This window comes from Labrus mixtus, chromosome 21 (genome assembly GCF_963584025.1).
Source record: "Labrus mixtus chromosome 21, fLabMix1.1, whole genome shotgun sequence".
NCBI classification, from domain to species: domain Eukaryota; kingdom Metazoa; phylum Chordata; class Actinopteri; order Labriformes; family Labridae; genus Labrus; species Labrus mixtus.
Window position 1 is genome coordinate 12,256,153 of NC_083632.1, and position 18,134 is coordinate 12,274,286.

Consider the following 18,134-nt stretch of genomic DNA (forward strand, 5'->3'; position numbering starts at 1 on the left):
TTTAAAGACATCTGATGAAAAATCGCTTTTTTTTATTATTGCTTGATAAGAACCACTTCAATAACTGTTTTCCTCTGGACTTGGCAACAAATGTTACATTCCTGTTTATTGGCATTCTGATGAACTTCACCCACCTTCAAACCGAAAGCATCAAAGCACCGAAAACTGCATCAAATTATTTGAAACTATGGTCACTTTAGGTAAAAGGTTGTGTAGATTACACTTAAAGGGGGAGTTGCTGCAGAGGTGGGGTATGTAGACAGTTTCACAGCAGCTTTATTGTTAATCAACACTCTCATTATGTATTCCTGTGTTATCGCTGGACCACCGTCCTCTCCTCTCTCTGCTACATTTCTGCCGATCAGTCTTCGTCCGAGCTGTTATCCTCAGGCTCTGATAGGTCAGCGATGGGAAACCGCAAGATGGCAGCAACTCCGCTCAGCTGAGTCAGTTCTGAGGAGGACACAGTTCAAGAACAAATCATAAGGCGACGGTACAAAGACAGCCTCAAATGTAGTACAGCAGCTGTAGATTTTAAACTGAGTTTGTTATCAATAAAGAGAAAGTCAGGGCCTTAATGTTCGGTGAAAGTCCTCCGTTTATTGGTGTCAATTCTGTGTGCTGAACTGACACCAATAAATTCCTCCTGCAATCAGTCATCAAACATTTACAGCTCCGTCCTGATACTGAAATGCTGTTATTCAACTCACACGCTCAGCAGAATTATGTGATTCATGGTACAGAAAAAAGGGCGTTTAAAAGGAAGCAGATGGATTTTTCAAAACACTTTTAGAGTCAAAGAGAAAGCTTTGAAGAGCTATACTCGACAAGCAATTTACATTATTCTGCTGAACGACAGTTGGTGGCAGCAATGTGCTATGAGAAGAAACAAATGCACCAACAGAAAAATACAAGTTGTGTTTTGTAATTTACTTTGACATTTTTAATGGATTAAAATATAATCAACATCTTTGTTATTCCTTGGAGTCAAAAAATGATCACCTGAAGAAGACCTCTGGTCCAAATGTTGTGATTCATTAAAACTTTTTTGTGGCATTTGAGCAAGCTCCACAGTCTGCTGATTTTCCACTGCCCTCCATCTACATGATGTTCGTATAACTACCTCTTTTTTTTTCCTCTCATTCCTTGGAGTAACCCATAATGCAATTGGTAAAAATAACTCCACATAATAGAATAGAATAGAAAGTGATATGACAACACAAGAGTCCTCAGAGTGTCTTCAATGTACGAGGTTGACAATTTAGTCAAATATTAGTAATATTTGTCAAATCTCAATACGTCGCTTTAATGTTGAATTTATTAAATTCTAAATCAAACTTACGTTCACCAGACACATGAAGGCTTGAGAATATTCTGAAAAGAAAACAAAAAAGAGAAAACAAATCAGACGTATTCTTCATAAAGGATTTTCCTCCAGTCCTGTTGAATGACAACACAGTATGCCTTTAAAAAAAAACAACAAAAAAAAACACTTGGTACCTGACAGTGCCGCCATTGTCTCTCACGTTGTCCACCAAGCGAACGTAACGGCTTCTTGTGGCAACATCCTGATGTCTGAAAGAATACAGGCAGACCCACAAAACATGTGTCAAGACTAAAAGACGCCAACTGTGTTCTTCTATATGATTCAGTCAACATGAATATCAGCTACACTGTGTTAAAGTTGCTGTGTGTATTTAAAAGCAAAGCGTCTCAGCGTGTACCTGAATAGATTATCACTTATCAACAAGGTGTCGATGGCGAGGGCCTCAGTGGCTCTCTCCACATGTGCCAGTCTGTGAGGATAAAAGAATACAAAGGTTGTTTATTACCTTTGTGATAGAATGGGGAACAAGTGGTAGCCTTTTTTCGTCGGCCATCACTCACCCGTAAAAGGCTCTGTCAGGCTCGTGCTGCAGCATCTTATAGAAATCCTCCAGGGCTTTCACCTCTCCTGCTGCCTGAACATGAACACCTGTCAGTCACATTTCTTCTTTTTTTTTTTTGGTTTGAAGCTTAAAGAGTGTTTGTTTACAGAATGATGAAATGCATAGTCACCTTTGTATCAGACAGCCTACTTGTCACAGTGGGATCAGAGAGGATTTCTGCAAAACAACAAGCATTTCACTAAATATTCACCTTCTCGTTTCTTAACGTTAACTTGTCCTCAGAGCCGGCGGCAGCTCGTACCTTTGAGAGAATACTTGTGACCTGATGACGAGTGGACCACCATGAATTTGGGTCGGTTCTCCAGCAGCACCTTGTTGTCCTGTCTCACCGCCTCTTTGAAGAGGTAGGTCATGAACTGGTCTCGCACAAACCCTGGACTGGCTACCAGGAAGCACTTCACCACTACAAGAAGGAGAGGAGGAAAGAATGTTTACAAGTGTAATGGTATTATTTTAAAATCTGTTCAAACTAATGAAGAAAAATAAAAGAGTAGATCAAACAGTATCATGAAGATGACAGTTTGAGCAACAACGGGGACAACCAATAAAAGAGGAGGAGCATGTGACTCTAAACAGGAACAGATTGATGTGTAAGCAGGTGTTAGTGTAAATGTGTCAGCGTCTAAACAGCAGCACTACCATCAAAATTGATGTGGCGAAGAATTGCCTGCATCACAGCCTCATAGAACCGCTCCAACGCCTGCAAACACAGAGACGGATAGTTTGAGGCAACATGACAAGTAAACATTTTTCACCAAATCAAAACAGTGTTTCCCCATCCCTGAGCGCACAACTTCCAAGCACTTATAGAGAGCTCGCCTACCTTCTCGTGCTGTGTGCAGCTCCCCCGTCTCTTTCGAGGAATGGTGAGCTCCACCTTTGCTCGGAGCAGAGTCATAGCGGGGGTCACCAGCACCAGGTTGGCCAGGCCTTCCTGCATCACCACAGCTGCTACGTCCGCCTTCTGGGTCGCATCACATGCCTGCTCTGAAGGACAGCAATATATACATGTGTTCACGATACAGATTTAATATCAATATTCGTGTTTTTTTCTTGTTAAGTAATCAGTACTTAGTCCCTGTAGTTGGTTTACTGCAACAAATTAACAAGACCACTTCATACTGAAGCAGCAGTGACTCAGTGGACCTCCACTCCTTCAAAACATGAACCCATCTGTCAGTTATTCCCTTGTTTTTCTTGTTTCTCCCTATTCTGTTCCCATGGCAACCCTCCCTCTCTGTTGGCACTGTAAATAAATTAACAACAGAGGACAGAGCTTTTTTTTTTTTTATGTAAAAGACAGCCAGCTAAATGTCATCCTGTCAGTCAGGCAACACGGTGCTAATCGGCTATTAAAATACACGTCTGATTAATGGCGTCTGGAACAAGTCGTAGTTGTAGTTTAACAGTAGCTGATGGAAAGGGAGTAAAACACAATCAACAGCAGCCCGCGTCCAATAACAGTAAAAACAGTATCAAACCAAGTTATCAAGGTGGTGTGTGGAAGGAAGTTCTGTAAAGTAAAGATTACTGAGTTGAAATGTTTTTAAACAGCTCACCAATTCGGTCCAGCACGACGCTGTCCCAGCTCTTTTTAGCGAGAGTGAACTTCCTGTTGAGCTCAAGCTCAATAGTATGGTAAGCCCCCATCTAAAAAGTGAAGGACAAAATAAGAACGTACACGGTATCAGACAAGGATTCATGTGTAGTACTCTCTTCATGATCTTAAAAATCTATTGTCAATCCATTCATCCTTTTTTTTATCCGATGTAACATGTATCTTTTATCCGATGTAAAAGATCTGAGGACTACAAATACAGGTTTGATAGAAATGTCAGACCTTGACATACTGGTTCTCCTCTAAGTTAGTGCCCTTTACTCGCAGCTGGCAGGCCTGGGAGTCAAAGTCGATGGTCTCCACACATAATGTCAGCGTCGTCCGAACTCTGGAGCTGCCCACACTTCCAGTCTGGGACTCTGTCTGCACCTTCCTGTGGGAACATAGGACATGGTTTTTAAAACCAAAAAGACAGACGTGAAGAGTGAGCGAAAAATACAAACTAAGCACAATCATTAGCAAACACAGATTGATTCCAATAAACTACATTTTAAAGTAGACATACTGGACATAGGCAACACTTACATTTGAACTACTGCTGAAGTAAATGTGTAGGAAACAGAGAAGAGTGTGTGTACCCCTGCAGTGGTCGTTTGTGAATAAAGCGTTATGTTGTAACGGTCCATTTTCTGTACAGTTATTACAGTCGACCTAAACATTGAGACTGCTTTAGCATGAAACGAAACAAATGCCTAGAATGACAGGATGGTGGATTCTAAGCATTTTAATTAAATGGGAAAAGTAAGAACAGGCAAAGGAAAAAAATCTCCAAAAAGATGCTGTATCATTAAATCTGCAAAGCTTCTAGATCAGTGGTTCCCAAAGTGGGGGTCAGGACCCCCTGGGTGGTCGCAAGACACTGGGAGGGGGATTGCGAGTTGCCTTCCAAAAACAAATGCAAACTGGAAATGACTTGAAATTACATATTTTACCTATTATTGTGAAATTAACTTACAAAAATGTTGTTCAATTAGTTTAAGCTGCTGTATTTTTTAGTGCTGTTCTAAAGTCAGTGTTTGGATAGGCCCACTAGTGCGTGCTGCTGTGTGCAGCGTTATGCTTTAACCACTTCCAGGGACAGAAGGGGTCCCCGGTCTCTCGAAATCGTTATTTTGGGGGTCGCGGGATGAATAGCTTGGGAACCCCTGTTCTAGATAACAGATTTGTTGATAGTCGGACGCCCTAAGCGGTTACCTTATGGTGGAGGCTCTGAGGCTGTCCCCCACTTGAAGCAGGTTGTAGGTGTGCCACATGTCCTCAGCCTCCTCTGGCATCAGGGTCACCTGACTGAAGAGGTGCATGTCATGAACAAACTGGTTTTTGTTTATGTGAGTGATTAATCAGGCGTGGTGCACATGAGTATAGATGAGGTGAAATACAATCAGCTTTATAAACATTGTTCACAATAAGGCGGCTTATGATTAGTCATGAAAGTATGTTGATTGAATCTTAAAGCTACAGCTGTATTGAGGGATACAAACTATGTCCACACAGTAGTTCTTCATGGGCTCTGGGTGTTTTTTTTTTTTTTTTATCTCCTTGTAAATTACAAAATGAATTATAACACTCCCGATTCTCTGTGGGTACAGGTGAATGTACATTACGGGCATTTACAACGACTAAGTGGACACATGTACAGTCTGGTTAGCTTGACATGCTAACAGTCACTCACCCGGCATTATCTTTTTCAATGTCTTTATGTAGCAACTTCATGGTCGGATGGTTCTCTTATATATATATACAAAATACTATTATTCGCTTATAGTTGATAGTTTAACGTCCATCCGGGTTACAGTCATGTTAAACTTTAAGTATATTAGCAGAATAGCTGGCTAAATCATTTCTCAACTTCAGAATGAATCACTCGGTGCGGGGACATTACGTCACACCAAAATACGTCAATTCTTCCCATCTTGGTCACTTCCGTGGGTGTCGCTGTACTGCGCAACCAATAAAGAGTAAAAGAAGAGCGACAACTTGTGCTGATTGAGACAAAGTCGGTCAAGCTTGCACTGTTTGATACATCTCACATTTGAGGCAACAAAAAGCGTGACATACACACGAAAATTACAGTTGTTTTTTACATTGTGGTTTAGGCGAGAGTAAATGCTGACCGACATTGAAAAGAGCCAATCGGCAAGAACATTGGCTTTTTAAAAAACCCGCCCACTTCCAGAATTGGCGAATCGGAGCGCAGGAGCTGCCAGACCTCTTCCGTTCCACCTCGCTCCGAGCTAACGCGAATCTAGCCTTTTTTTTTGTCGATGGCATGGTGCTAGTAGCTACGGCAGAAACACCGAAATCACGAGAAAATACAACTTCTTAACCCGAATTCGACATTTTTAATTTAAAGAATCTACTAAATCGGATTTTTTTTTATTACATGAGAGCCGACACGACTTTAATATTTCAGCACCACAGCCTCATTTTCCGAGGTTCTGCCCCAAGGTTAGCAAGCTAGCGGGCTAACGGTAGCCGATTAACGCTAACCTAGTAACTCGTTTTCTGATCATATTTACTGCGAATTCGTGAAAAAGGGCATTGCGCTTAATTGAGGAATAGCATGGCAGAAGCCGATAAGTTGAACATCGACTCTATTATACAACGTCTGCTGGAAGGTAAGACAGTATTTCGCTCGATATAATTCACCGAGGTAGCCATTTTAGCTGTGAGAAGCTAGACAACGATAGCCACCTATGCTATGCTCTCCAGCTTAGTTCATCTCTTGTTTGTTACAAACACTCTGCTGACCGCCAGTAATGTGTGGTCAAGTATCTCCCTCAAGTGTATAAATGTTTTTACAACTCTTTGGTTTATCACAACACTTTTAAGTTTAACATTAAGTCGGTTTTCTCTGTACCCGGAAAAGCATCCGCAGCTAAACGTTTTTCAATGTGTTTGTGTTGTTTATTATTTTAAAACGCTTTAAAGTGAATTCAAATCGATGAATATGAATTGGTTGTTCTGCTTTAAGGGTCAAAGGACATTTGCCGCGCGTTTGGGCTCTAAGGTCATAATAACAAAACCTAAATGTTATTATAATGTTTGGTCAACAGATTCCTTTATTGTTTTTTAAAATGTGCATTTAAATAAGGTTTGCAGGACAAACTTAAATATGAGATATAATTCATTAAATATTACAGAGCAAAAGTTAAGTCCAGGGTGTTATCACAAACGAATATGAATCAATGTTCACTCCTTATTGGGTTACTCTGAGATTAAGCTTTTATATTTCCCACAAAGCACAATAAATGTTAATTTTTCACTGCTGTTCATTCCCCATCACACATTTTTGCAATGCATCCTTTAATTTTAAATTTCTGCATTGTTTTGTCTTTTCCAACATGTCTTACATAAATCATAATGGCCTTCATGTGAATAATGTCTAAAGGTGTAGTTTCCAGATGAGAAACAAAGCCCAGACTCTGTAAACATAAAACAACATCTTATTTTAAACGTTATTCTTCACACAATTATGACTAGACGTGTTCTCGTGTTTCAACTCGATAACACAGTGGTCTCACAAAGGAGGTGTGTTGTGTTAAATGTCTTGTTTTTACACTGCTCTGTCTCATTCTTGCTTTACTTTATCCTCACAGTGAAAGGCTCCAGACCTGGCAAAAATGTTCAGCTGACAGAGAATGAAATCCGTGGCCTCTGCCTCAAATCCCGAGAGATCTTCCTCAGCCAGCCAATCCTGCTCGAACTTGAGGCGCCCCTCAAGATTTGTGGTGAGGATTAGTTTGTGTTCTATGGAGTTGAAGGAATTTGCATGTTAGGTCACACATTTACAAACACTCGTAGATGGCTGTTAATGATATTCTAATAATGCTCAAATTATCCATTACTTTTTATTACTGAATCACACTATATATTGGCGCAATCTTATTTGAAACAAACAATGGTAAAATCTTGAGGATAGCATGCAGCCCATGGCTGTGACCTTGTCATATAATTCAGAGCCATAGGGATACTGATAATATTGGCTCTCCACTGCAGTGCTGTTTTGCACTTGAAGTCTCCCTGGAGTTGCCCTCCTGTGTCATTCTGCCGATGCTTCTTAATGAAGAGCGAAACCTTAAAGGAGCAGTCTACATATTTCAGTAACTGGCTATATTTGCTCTGTGAAGTGAATCACCTGCATCTTCACACTTAATTCTGGCTTGTCTATTCACTTATTTGTCTCGGTTAAAAAAAAACAACCTAGTCAATCACGTGATAACAGAGTGTTGATTTATAGACATACAATAATGGTATACAATGTTGTCAATTTTCAAGGCGCCAAGTGTTGTTGTACCTCTATCAAAGTCTCTAAGCTTTTGTTTTGCATATACACACAGCATTATTATCACACTGCTAACCAACACACTGCTCTTTTCACCAGGTGATGTTCATGGGCAATACTATGATCTGCTGAGGCTGTTTGAATATGGGGGCTTCCCACCAGAGAGCAACTACCTGTTCCTGGGGGACTATGTAGACAGAGGCAAGCAGTCCCTGGAGACCATCTGCCTGCTGCTGGCTTACAAGATCAAATACCCAGAAAACTTCTTTCTGCTGAGAGGAAACCACGAGTGCGCCTCCATTAACAGAATATATGGATTCTATGATGAGTGTAAGTCACACAACAAGTGTAAAAATACAGACGTAAATATTACATCTGCTGTCAACAGTTTCCAGATGTTTGCTAATAACTAACTTACTTTTTCTAGGAATCAGTCAGAGGTTTCCAAACTTTTTCCTTGTGCTTGTATCTATAAAAAAGCTTTTATCCAAAATACCTTTCTATAAACTATCAAGTACGTGCTTTGTTGTGATTTTAGTTGGTAAGTTCAAATCTAATTTTGACAACATGGAGCAGAGAGGGACCCCCCAGGGAGAACTGGAACCCATGATGGGAACACCAGTGATCTTAAGTGATACAGTAATTGTTCCTCATTTATGTATTTTCAGTGTTAAAACCAGGAAAAACAAAGTCATGTAAATTTCTGATGAAATTCTGAAATGCACTTGAATTATCATCTTTAAGTGTTAACTAAAATTGTTTTAAGATATACCTTTTTTTCATAAACACTTCTCTATTCTAACACTTTTACTAACCGTTCTGTTATCTCCATCTAAAGGCAACCAAAGGGTTACAAGAAAAGCTGTTGTAGACTTAAGAATTACCATCATACACGAGATAGCCTCCCCTTTTACAGTGTCAGCTGTTAATGTTGCCAGTTTGTTGACGTTGTTTTCATTATCAAACAACAATATGATTTACTTTTTAATGGGTCTACAAATGTATCCATGTAGTGTAATCAGAAGAACTGCAAGTATTTTGAGTAAATCTGACTTTTCAAACCTGCAGTAGCAACAACATGGATAACTGCTCACACTGGGCGTGGGGCTAAGGAGTGTGATCAGGCAGCAGTGATTAATCACATGCCGTTCCCTGCTATTCACAGAGTCAGGATTATGTAAAATGTTGCTAATGTGATGCAATGGGTGCAGCTGCTGAGACTTTATTGCTCTGAAGATAAGATTGTGACAAAGTACCTGCTGTTTGCTCCCACAGGCAAGAGGCGATACAACATTAAGCTCTGGAAGACCTTCACCGACTGCTTCAACTGTTTGCCTGTTGCAGCCATTGTTGATGAGAAGATCTTCTGTTGCCATGGAGGTATCCTCATCAAACAGTTCATTTTGCTCTTATCCAGAGCACACACACAAAGTCGCCCCTGCACTGTTGTTACTGTCAACATCATGGTCAAAGGCCTGCACAACTGTGTGGAAGCTTAACATCTTGTTTGACTATATAGACACACGTGTCCTGTTTAGCAATAAGGGCTGCTCTATATTTTAAATTTCTTTTTACACTGTTGCTAACAAGTAGGAACACGCTGAGCTCGGGGGCGGGGGGGTGGTGAAATCAAGAAAGAAAATATGAAGTAACATGTCTCTACATTTTTACAAGATTAAAAAACACATTGAATAAGAAAGTGAAAGGTTAGGTCGTGTATCTGAATATTTCTTGACACTCAGGCCCTAGGCCTCAGACAGCATGACACCAGCAGCCAGTCACGGCTATCTCATGTTTTTGAAACTCGCGACACAAAATATGTAAACAGGCGCTAATAATCATGAGGGTAAACTCGGCCTCACTCTTCGACGCAAAAAAAAAAGTTCTATAATGCATAAGAGAATATGTTGAGTCTTTGCTAGAGTTTTTCAGCTGTTCAACATGTTGAAGTTCAAGTCCCATTCTTTAACTTTATCACTTCAATGTTGTTTCAAACATTCGCAAGGAAATTATTTTAAACCTTAAAAACATGCAGAGATATCCCAGAAGCCAACGTGATATTTAAGATGACTTATCTTTCTGATCAAAAATAGATCATCCAAAGATATTCCCTGAAGATCTCTGTGACAAAGAAATTATAATTTGTAAGCTTATCTACCAATAGAATTATCAAATTATTAGTTAAATATTTCAGATTTAAAAAGCAGTGTTCAGCCATGTTTCCTCCTCTGTGTTTATAAACATTACAGAGGTGTGTAAACAGCACGCTAGAGCTTATACTATATCCAGATTAACATCATGATGCAGATTTGTAAAAAGTAACAAGTCAGGCTTTGTGAAGTCTGTCCTCAAGAGGAAAAGAAAACTAAATGCACTAGCGGTAATGACACTGATATATTGGTCTCACCCATTTTTAGGATGCAGCCAACTTTCTAGATGAAAAAAGTAGCTATCACAGTCCAGTCCACGTTTATGAAAGTGTTCAAATGAATGCTTTCATCATTGTGTGGAGAATCAGATACGCTTAAAGATTTGAAAATGACCCAAAACACAACAAAGACTAGATCATAATCATGAAGTTGAGCAGAACTTTAAGTCCTGCACCTACCTTCGTCTGGTTTTAGTTTTTCTGTCCCTGGTGAACTTAAAATGTAGCTCTATGTACACTATTACAGGTGCTTAACTCAAGTTCTTCTGCTGACATATCACTGTTCTTGCCTTCTCCAGGCCTCTCCCCTGACCTCCAGTCCATGGAGCAGGTGAGAAGGGTCATGCGCCCCACTGATGTGCCTGACCAGGGCCTCCTCTGTGACCTGCTGTGGGCCGACCCAGACAAAGATGTATTGGGCTGGGGCGAGAACGACCGTGGTGTGTCCTTCACTTTTGGCGCCGACGTGGTCACAAAGTTCCTACACAAACACGACATGGACCTCATTTGTCGGGCCCATCAGGTGAGTGCATGACCTTGACTCTCAGGTCAAAGATATGTTAGCAGCAGGAATGAAAAGCATGAGTAAGAGAGAGGAGTAAATTAAAGGTATGCCATCTGATTGTTTTGAGGGGTTTTTACTTTAAGCAAAGTCACAAGGTTAGTACTTCTATCAAACAAGCTCATCCAGCTGTGAGGCACTATGTTTGTAGAAAAGTGATGGGCAACATCTGATTAGTGTGGCTAGTCCCAGGACCCTCCGCTATCAGTACCAGGTAGACACACTGAGTGATAGCTGTGTAGTAATAATTTAATTTTAATTGTTGGAACTCTTCATAATACAGATTCATTGTATGCATATAGAAATGTGTTTTTCTCTCCCACTTCTTATTAACAGTCTGTTAACCTACTGATATATCTGTTTCAGGTGGTTGAGGACGGCTATGAGTTCTTTGCAAAGAGGCAGCTGGTGACGCTGTTCTCTGCCCCAAACTACTGCGGCGAGTTCGACAACGCCGGCGCCATGATGAGTGTAGACGAGACCTTGATGTGCTCATTCCAGGTGAGACCAATCAGACCATGTGGGAAACTCAGATTTAGTTAAAGCTGGCCTTGCAGAACCATGATTTTGAAATGAAAACCCGAGACAGTTATCACTATTAACCCCATTTGTTTGCCTCCTCTTTGTGTTTTTGATATCTCAACTTGAGTATAAGCTGATACCTAGTGTGATGCTTGGTACAATGTGTGCCATATGAAATATGACAAACATAGTTTGTTGACAGTTTTACATTTTTAGTTTTTAAGTGTATTAGTATTTTAACAACTGTAGAAAATCTGAATGTTACAGTCATTCAGTTTGTTCACATGCACAGTTAACTTGACCTATGCTTGTAGCCCAATAAGGCAATTTGATTGGACTGCTGTGCTTGTCCCAGTATACAGGCACCAGGGAGAATACATTTATGGATGGAAGTATGTCTGACTCCCTTACACTAGGTGGCAATATGCCCCCTTTCAGCTAGTTACTATTGGACCTTCTTCCTGTTGACCGTGTCAATGTGTGTAGAACGGTGACAAAATTAGCAACTTAACAGCTCTGTAAATTTTGTACATACTCTGTTTTACTTTTGGTCCAAAGGGATGCAGACCATCCTTCTAGCTTACGGTGATATCTGAATGCAGACAACAATTCTGCTATGCTTCACATCGATGCTGTTAAGAGCGGGAACTGTAGGGCATGTTAGGAACACATAGGCCAGTTGGGGACCGATTGAGGCGTATGCATGCAGGAGTAAATTGATCCCCAACCACAATATCTAGGTGTCTAACTCTGAAAAATAAGACTTGGTACACTTTCAGTCGGGCTAACGTGTTTACATGCATGTTAAAAGTCCAGTTTAGTCAGACTTGCACAGTAAATCAACCTTTTGTAAACTGCGTGTAAATGCACTCATTGTTGTCTTTCTGTCTCGCTCCACAGATTCTGAAACCTGCAGATAAGAAGCTGTTCTATGGTGTGGGGGTGACCAATAGTCGCCCTGTCACTCCCCCAAGGAAAGCTAAGAAATGACACCCGTAGTCTGCCCTCGAACTCCAACCCATCCCTCCTGCCCTCTCTACCTCTCTTCTCCTTTCTTTCACCAAACAGCCAGAAATCAAACCTATACCCAGGGCTTTTTTCCTTTTTTATCTGTACTTCTTAAAACATTTAATGTTACGAATTGTCTGAGTGAATGCGTGGGTGGATGCGTGCGTGCGTTCGAAGATGACGAGCGCGTCTCATCTGCGGGTGAGCATTAAAATCATGTGTGCACGTTTTCATTTTGTGTGGGAGTATTAGAGATTTATACTTTCCCCTCTCTCTTACCACTCTTCCCGCGGAAAGGTCGAAACCACGGTGTCTGTCTGTACAGTAATTTTGACTGAAAAGCAAGGTGTCGTGACAGTGGGAGATGCTGTATTGATGAATTTGGAAGCACACCCCTGCCAGCGGGTGATGTATGTGTACTTGTGGAGAGGGGAAGTATTTTGTTTTCCCTGTCCTCTGTACTGTAAAATCTCAAACACAGGTGTGTGCATGTGTGTGTGTTTGCGCTTTGGGTGTTTTGCCTGAGGGTGGCGTATCCTTACACAGGAGCACTTGCCTACCCACACACATACACACACTTATGCGTATGACTCTTCAGATTCATATGAGCCAGAGCTGTAAAAACCCCATACAGTTTAGGTTTGTACAGATTTGATTACTTGAAAGAGATTTTTTGTGAATTCGTTTTGTAGTCTTTCATCAAGTTGACCAATAAAGCGAGAATCTGAGCTACCAAGTCTCCTGGTTATTTTTTCTCTTATCTGTGTCTATATTTTTTAAAACCAGCAGGATGAATTGACATTTTCAAAGATCAAACAGGTTTTGAATCATGTATTATTCTTTAAATTATTTTTTCTAGATCTGACTCATCATTTGTTTGTAACAATGTGTGAAACTCCTCTCACACTGGTACAAATGATTCCTTACTAACTTGTTAAATGTCTGTCAAATACTCCAAAATCTGTTTTGATTTATCTTCACAGCACTAAAATTAAGAAACAACCCATTCATTGAGATATTAAACCATTTAAGTATTTCAGATAGTGTGAATTATTTTAATTCGAGCCAAAAATTAAAATAAGTTAAAAAAAAAAAAAGACAAAAGTAACTATGAAAAGGAGTAGGAAGAAATAAAAAACTTATACCTGTGTTACATTCCTTCCATAAATGATTCCAACAAATGTTCACAATTCATTACAAGAAATATACAAACATATCCCCAGTTTGTTTGTCACATAAAATGATTAGTAGTGAGTCATTTATATTAACATGATTTACATTTAATGTACATCTATTTTTGATTTCCTGCCTGAGACATTTGATAGACTAATTAACTTCTAATCGGTTATAATTCAAATACTCTGTCCATTATCTGAAACATTTCTCTTCATTCTTGTTCCTTCAGTGACTGCTCCGTGGTAAAAGTGATTTCTACATTCCTCTTTTTTTACTTTTCCTGAGCTTTTCACTCAAACGCCCTTACGAGCATCTCACTCAAAATGTCTTAAAAAGAATATTTGTCAGACCGTTTGCACACAATGACTACTTCCGTCTAAAGTCAACCAAGCATTAATGACAAGAATGATATATTCATTGATTTACCTTTCAGTCACGCATAATCGATAAGCTTCACAAAGCCAACTTCGCTTCAACTGCAGTTCTTTTTTTAAAATCTGAATGTGCAGTTTGTGATGTTCCGCTTTTGTCCACAAGGCTGTGCTGCTGAGCTCTTTTAACCATCAGGTCAGTGGAGTCGTACAGTAACCATGAGTAAAAAACACGTGTTGGGAGCTAAGTTAGCAAAATGCTCATTGCTTTGACTTGACCAAAAGAAAGTAAACATTTAATTTCTGCTTGATTTATGCCCTAAGCTAACACTGGCTCTTCACCTCTGAAACTGTTAATATTATATATAATTATATGTTAATATAATTTATATTGTTCTAAACTGGTAAATCAAATGTGATGATTAATAGTCACCTTTAGTTGCTGTAAAGTAGTGTGAAAACTGTCTACCTCTCTTTGACATTCCTCATTCTATATTTAACAGTTCAGGATCCTGTTTCTTTCTGAGGCATTTCTTTGGATCTGTTTGCATTCATTCGTCTTCCTGTCATCAACCCCCTTCTTCAAGGCGCTGGGTCCATCATTGTGCCATCCCTTAATAAGAACTCTGAAGTAATGGGTTGAATGGTATAGTTTAGGGCCGGGAGGGTTCAGATTTAATACAAATGAATAAGAAGAAAAGGGTGATTCACTGAATGTCATTTTTACATTACATATCTTTTACCAAATTGTATTTTATCATATCGTGATGTTGAAAAACATGAGGTGTACATGAGGCAAAATGTGTCAGCTCTGTTTCTTCACTGCTTCAGGGTGTCTCTCCTACACGTGAAGACTCAAAGTCACCCTTGGTCATTCTGTCTTGTCTCTGGCTGAGGATAAGATTATGTTTCAAAAAATATAGTAAGGATTAAGATGTGAGCCTGTAGGTTTCCTGTTACCAACAAGAAAAGGTAAAATTCACACCTACATCCATACAATTCTGGGTCCTGTCCGTTTTTGTGGGTGTAACATACCTAAGTCATAGCAATCATCCCAAGAATAGTGTCTTGGTTAGATAACAGAGCTCGAAATAGACAAGACACTGAAGATGTAGTAGAAGTTCATCTTTCAGATGATACCAAATACTGTACATACTGGTTCATGCAGCTATTCTGCTCTGAAATACTTCACTGCTGAATTCATGTCTGATGTCAAGGCTGTGCAGTCTGCTTGAAACATACTATGATTTTGCAACAGAGTAACAACATAGTAGCCGTCTGCTGTAGTTTATAATAGTCCTGTTTTATGAAATCTAATCCAATGAATGTATGACACTGTGCCAGTAGATGTACTATAAAGCTCACAGTGTGATCTATGGAGCTTCAGGGCTTGAATTCATCAGAGGTGATGCATTTTCTTTCTTAGAAAACATGTACTTAAGTCTAGATAAAATTGAGAGGAGTAAGTACAGACTAAAAACTGTCTAAAAGAGCAAAATGTAAAGAATGGAATATGCATTAGGGTAGGGTTAGGATGTCATATCATCCTCATGACTACATTAGGTTAGATGCACATCACATCAACATTCTCCTTGCTACTATCATCATTAAAGGCTCTATGTGAAGCCATTGAGATTTAATAATCATCTCATATTCAAATGTATTAACGTTAATGTTGTAATGCAACTGAAAAACAATGCAACAATATCTAATGCCAAACAAATACCCACCACAACTTAGTCCAACCAAATGTTTAATCATGTGTCTGTAAAAAGCTAGCTAACAAACACAGTGACATAGCTAGCTAGCTAATGTAGCAAAAGGCTATTTTAAGTGACATAAAATAAGTCAATTCATCCAAAGTCTTTGAGTCTAATCCTGCTGGTTAAGTGGCTCACTTGCAATTTCCAAAACTTTATCTGCTTATGTTTTAAAGTGAACTATATCTATGTAGCTGAGTCAACGCCAGCTGGCTTACCTTAGCTTAGTTGCTCATTAATGTTGTATAGTAGTTGTACCGACAAAGTGAAAGTGCTGATCATGTAAAAAGTGAATTTAACCAGACCATAACATATTGTGAATGCATTCTATATTTCCTGTTCATTGACTGACTCAAGGAAGCCGTGAGTCTCCTCTGAATTGATCTGAGTCAGTTAATGTCTGAATCCTTCGTTCCCAATAAAACGTCTCTGTCAGCAAATTAAGAAATGTCCTTTAAAAAGAGGCAGATCTGGCTTCGTAAATTACACCCCATCAGAAAAAAAAGTGAATACCACTTTTGATCAACAAGCTCCCTTTCCTGTTGGCTCCCCTGAGGCTTATATAGTACAGCCTTAAGTGTGAGGAATGGTGTGAACAACCGAGAACTCTTGGTTCCAGTGTGACACGCGGATACTGATGGCACCGTGCAGTCGAATGTGCCCTTCAGCATCCTCACTTTTTTTTTCCTTCCCCCCCCCCCCCCTACCCAATAGATGAATGTTAGACCTAAGAAGCTTGAACTAAACATCCAGCATTGTGAAATAAAAAAGCTCTAAAGCTGTCGTGGTGCCATTCTCAGCTGCACAGTGTCACCTGCTCTATTTATATCCCGTGAGGAATTCTGGATTCAGAGACTCAGCTGCCACTTCTATTATTACTATTAGCTAATGCTGTAACAAGTACCCCGCTAACTCAGATAATGTAGCTCCTTTATCCACTTTCTTATTGCCTATGACTAATTATGTCCTCACTGTCAATACTACACGTGTGCTGTACTATTTAACTTTATCTTGATTTGGAAGCCTCCTTTGTTTTACATGTGGGTATAATTTGAAGTTAAAAGTGATGCCGTTGCAAAATTCAAATATTATTCTGTTATACATATGTATAACTCTTCAAAATATGACAACAACACTAAGGATATTTTGGACATAACACAAATATCTATATATGTGGATGATCTCTTCCTGTATATCTCAAACCCCACAATTAGGATACTTTTAATCAAAGTCAAATTTTTACAGGAAGAGGGGTTTAACATTTGCACGGCCTTCACTTCTTCTGTCAACTTCTCACACATAGCTTTTGTTTGCCCATCATACATACTATTAAAGCTGTAACTACATACATAAAAAGAATGACTTAACCCATATATGCCGTATTAGTTAAATTTCCTGGCTGAAAATTTGTTTTAGTTTTCAAGACTATAAATGAAAGTGTGTTTGGTACAACTAGCATCTTCGAATCAAAGTTCCTTCACATCATTGTTTCCACCATAAACAGATGATATGGATCACCTAGACAGCATGCAATGTGCAGAATTTGCTGTTTATGACAATAACCTTCTTTAGGAAATATGTCAGTCTATCTTGGCTCCAAGTCTTTAAGTGACAAATGTCGCCTTGTCCCTCTCACTTTGCTTGTGCCGTGCAAGTCAGCAGAGACAGACTTAGTTGCATAAGATAGCTGCGCGTACAGCTGCACCCCTGCGGTACTTAACACTTGTACAGAACTGGGAACACGGATAGAGTTCGCCAGTGAAGGAGGGAGGGCTTGATGGGTCGCAGCGGCACATGGTGATCCCTCAGCCTGGCATGAAGGCGTGGCATGTTAGCGCCCCGGAGGGAGTTGGAGGTGATGGGTGTCCCAGCTCGTAAGGGGTTTACGCTGTAGTAAGTCCCCAGCACCCACAGGCTACTGACACTTAGGTGATAGACAGAAGCGGAAGATGGAGGGGAGGGAGAAACCTTATCCTACTGGGATATTGAGTTAAATGTCACAGCTCTGCCCTGAGGGAGACACTGACAGGCTGACCCCTATCACAGCCCCCAAATCTCCGAGGTCAGAGTGGCTGCACAACAGCTGAGGCCTGAGAACGGCGAGCTGAAACAGAGATGGGGACACTGGTGGAACAGAAAAAGCATAAATGTTTCGGCAACATGTCTGAGAGGGGGGAAAAGTACGAGATAAAGTCAGAGACAAACATTAGTCCCATTTTCTTTTTCTCTTTACTTACTTTTATTTGACACCAATGGGATACCAATAAAACCAAATGTAAACATAACTCGATACTCACAACAAAAATCCAATACTTACCTTAATCTCAATAAAGACTTTAATGGGTTTATTTGCAACATACCAAGTACCATAAATATGCTCGTATGCATTTTAAATCATGGCAAATTAAAAAAATTAAAGATTAATGTCAACATGCTGTTCTTATTTGATGCTTTG

General features: G+C 39.8%; 2 protein-coding genes across 2 annotated transcripts; one reads left to right on the plus strand and one right to left on the minus strand.

Annotated features, from left to right (window-relative positions):
* Nucleotides 1–88: 88 nt before the first annotated feature.
* Nucleotides 89–5,577, minus strand: pelo (pelota mRNA surveillance and ribosome rescue factor). Its single transcript, XM_061028940.1, has 13 exons — nucleotides 5,240–5,577; nucleotides 4,762–4,854; nucleotides 3,790–3,940; nucleotides 3,509–3,599; nucleotides 2,773–2,936; nucleotides 2,589–2,649; nucleotides 2,191–2,352; nucleotides 2,059–2,105; nucleotides 1,888–1,961; nucleotides 1,725–1,796; nucleotides 1,501–1,575; nucleotides 1,343–1,374; nucleotides 89–453 (listed from the first exon to the last, which is right to left on the minus strand). Exons 1-13 carry the CDS (start codon nucleotides 5,278–5,280, stop codon nucleotides 362–364), a joined length of 1,155 nt encoding a protein of 384 aa, XP_060884923.1. The 5' UTR covers nucleotides 5,281–5,577; the 3' UTR covers nucleotides 89–361.
* Nucleotides 5,578–5,679: 102 nt separating this feature from the next.
* Nucleotides 5,680–13,104, plus strand: ppp1cab (protein phosphatase 1, catalytic subunit, alpha isozyme b). The gene is made up of 7 exons (XM_061028942.1): nucleotides 5,680–6,185; nucleotides 7,167–7,298; nucleotides 7,952–8,182; nucleotides 9,128–9,232; nucleotides 10,580–10,803; nucleotides 11,209–11,343; nucleotides 12,265–13,104. Exons 1-7 carry the CDS (start codon nucleotides 6,131–6,133, stop codon nucleotides 12,352–12,354), a joined length of 972 nt encoding a protein of 323 aa, XP_060884925.1. The 5' UTR covers nucleotides 5,680–6,130; the 3' UTR covers nucleotides 12,355–13,104.
* The last annotated feature ends 5,030 nt before the right edge of the window (nucleotides 13,105–18,134 follow it).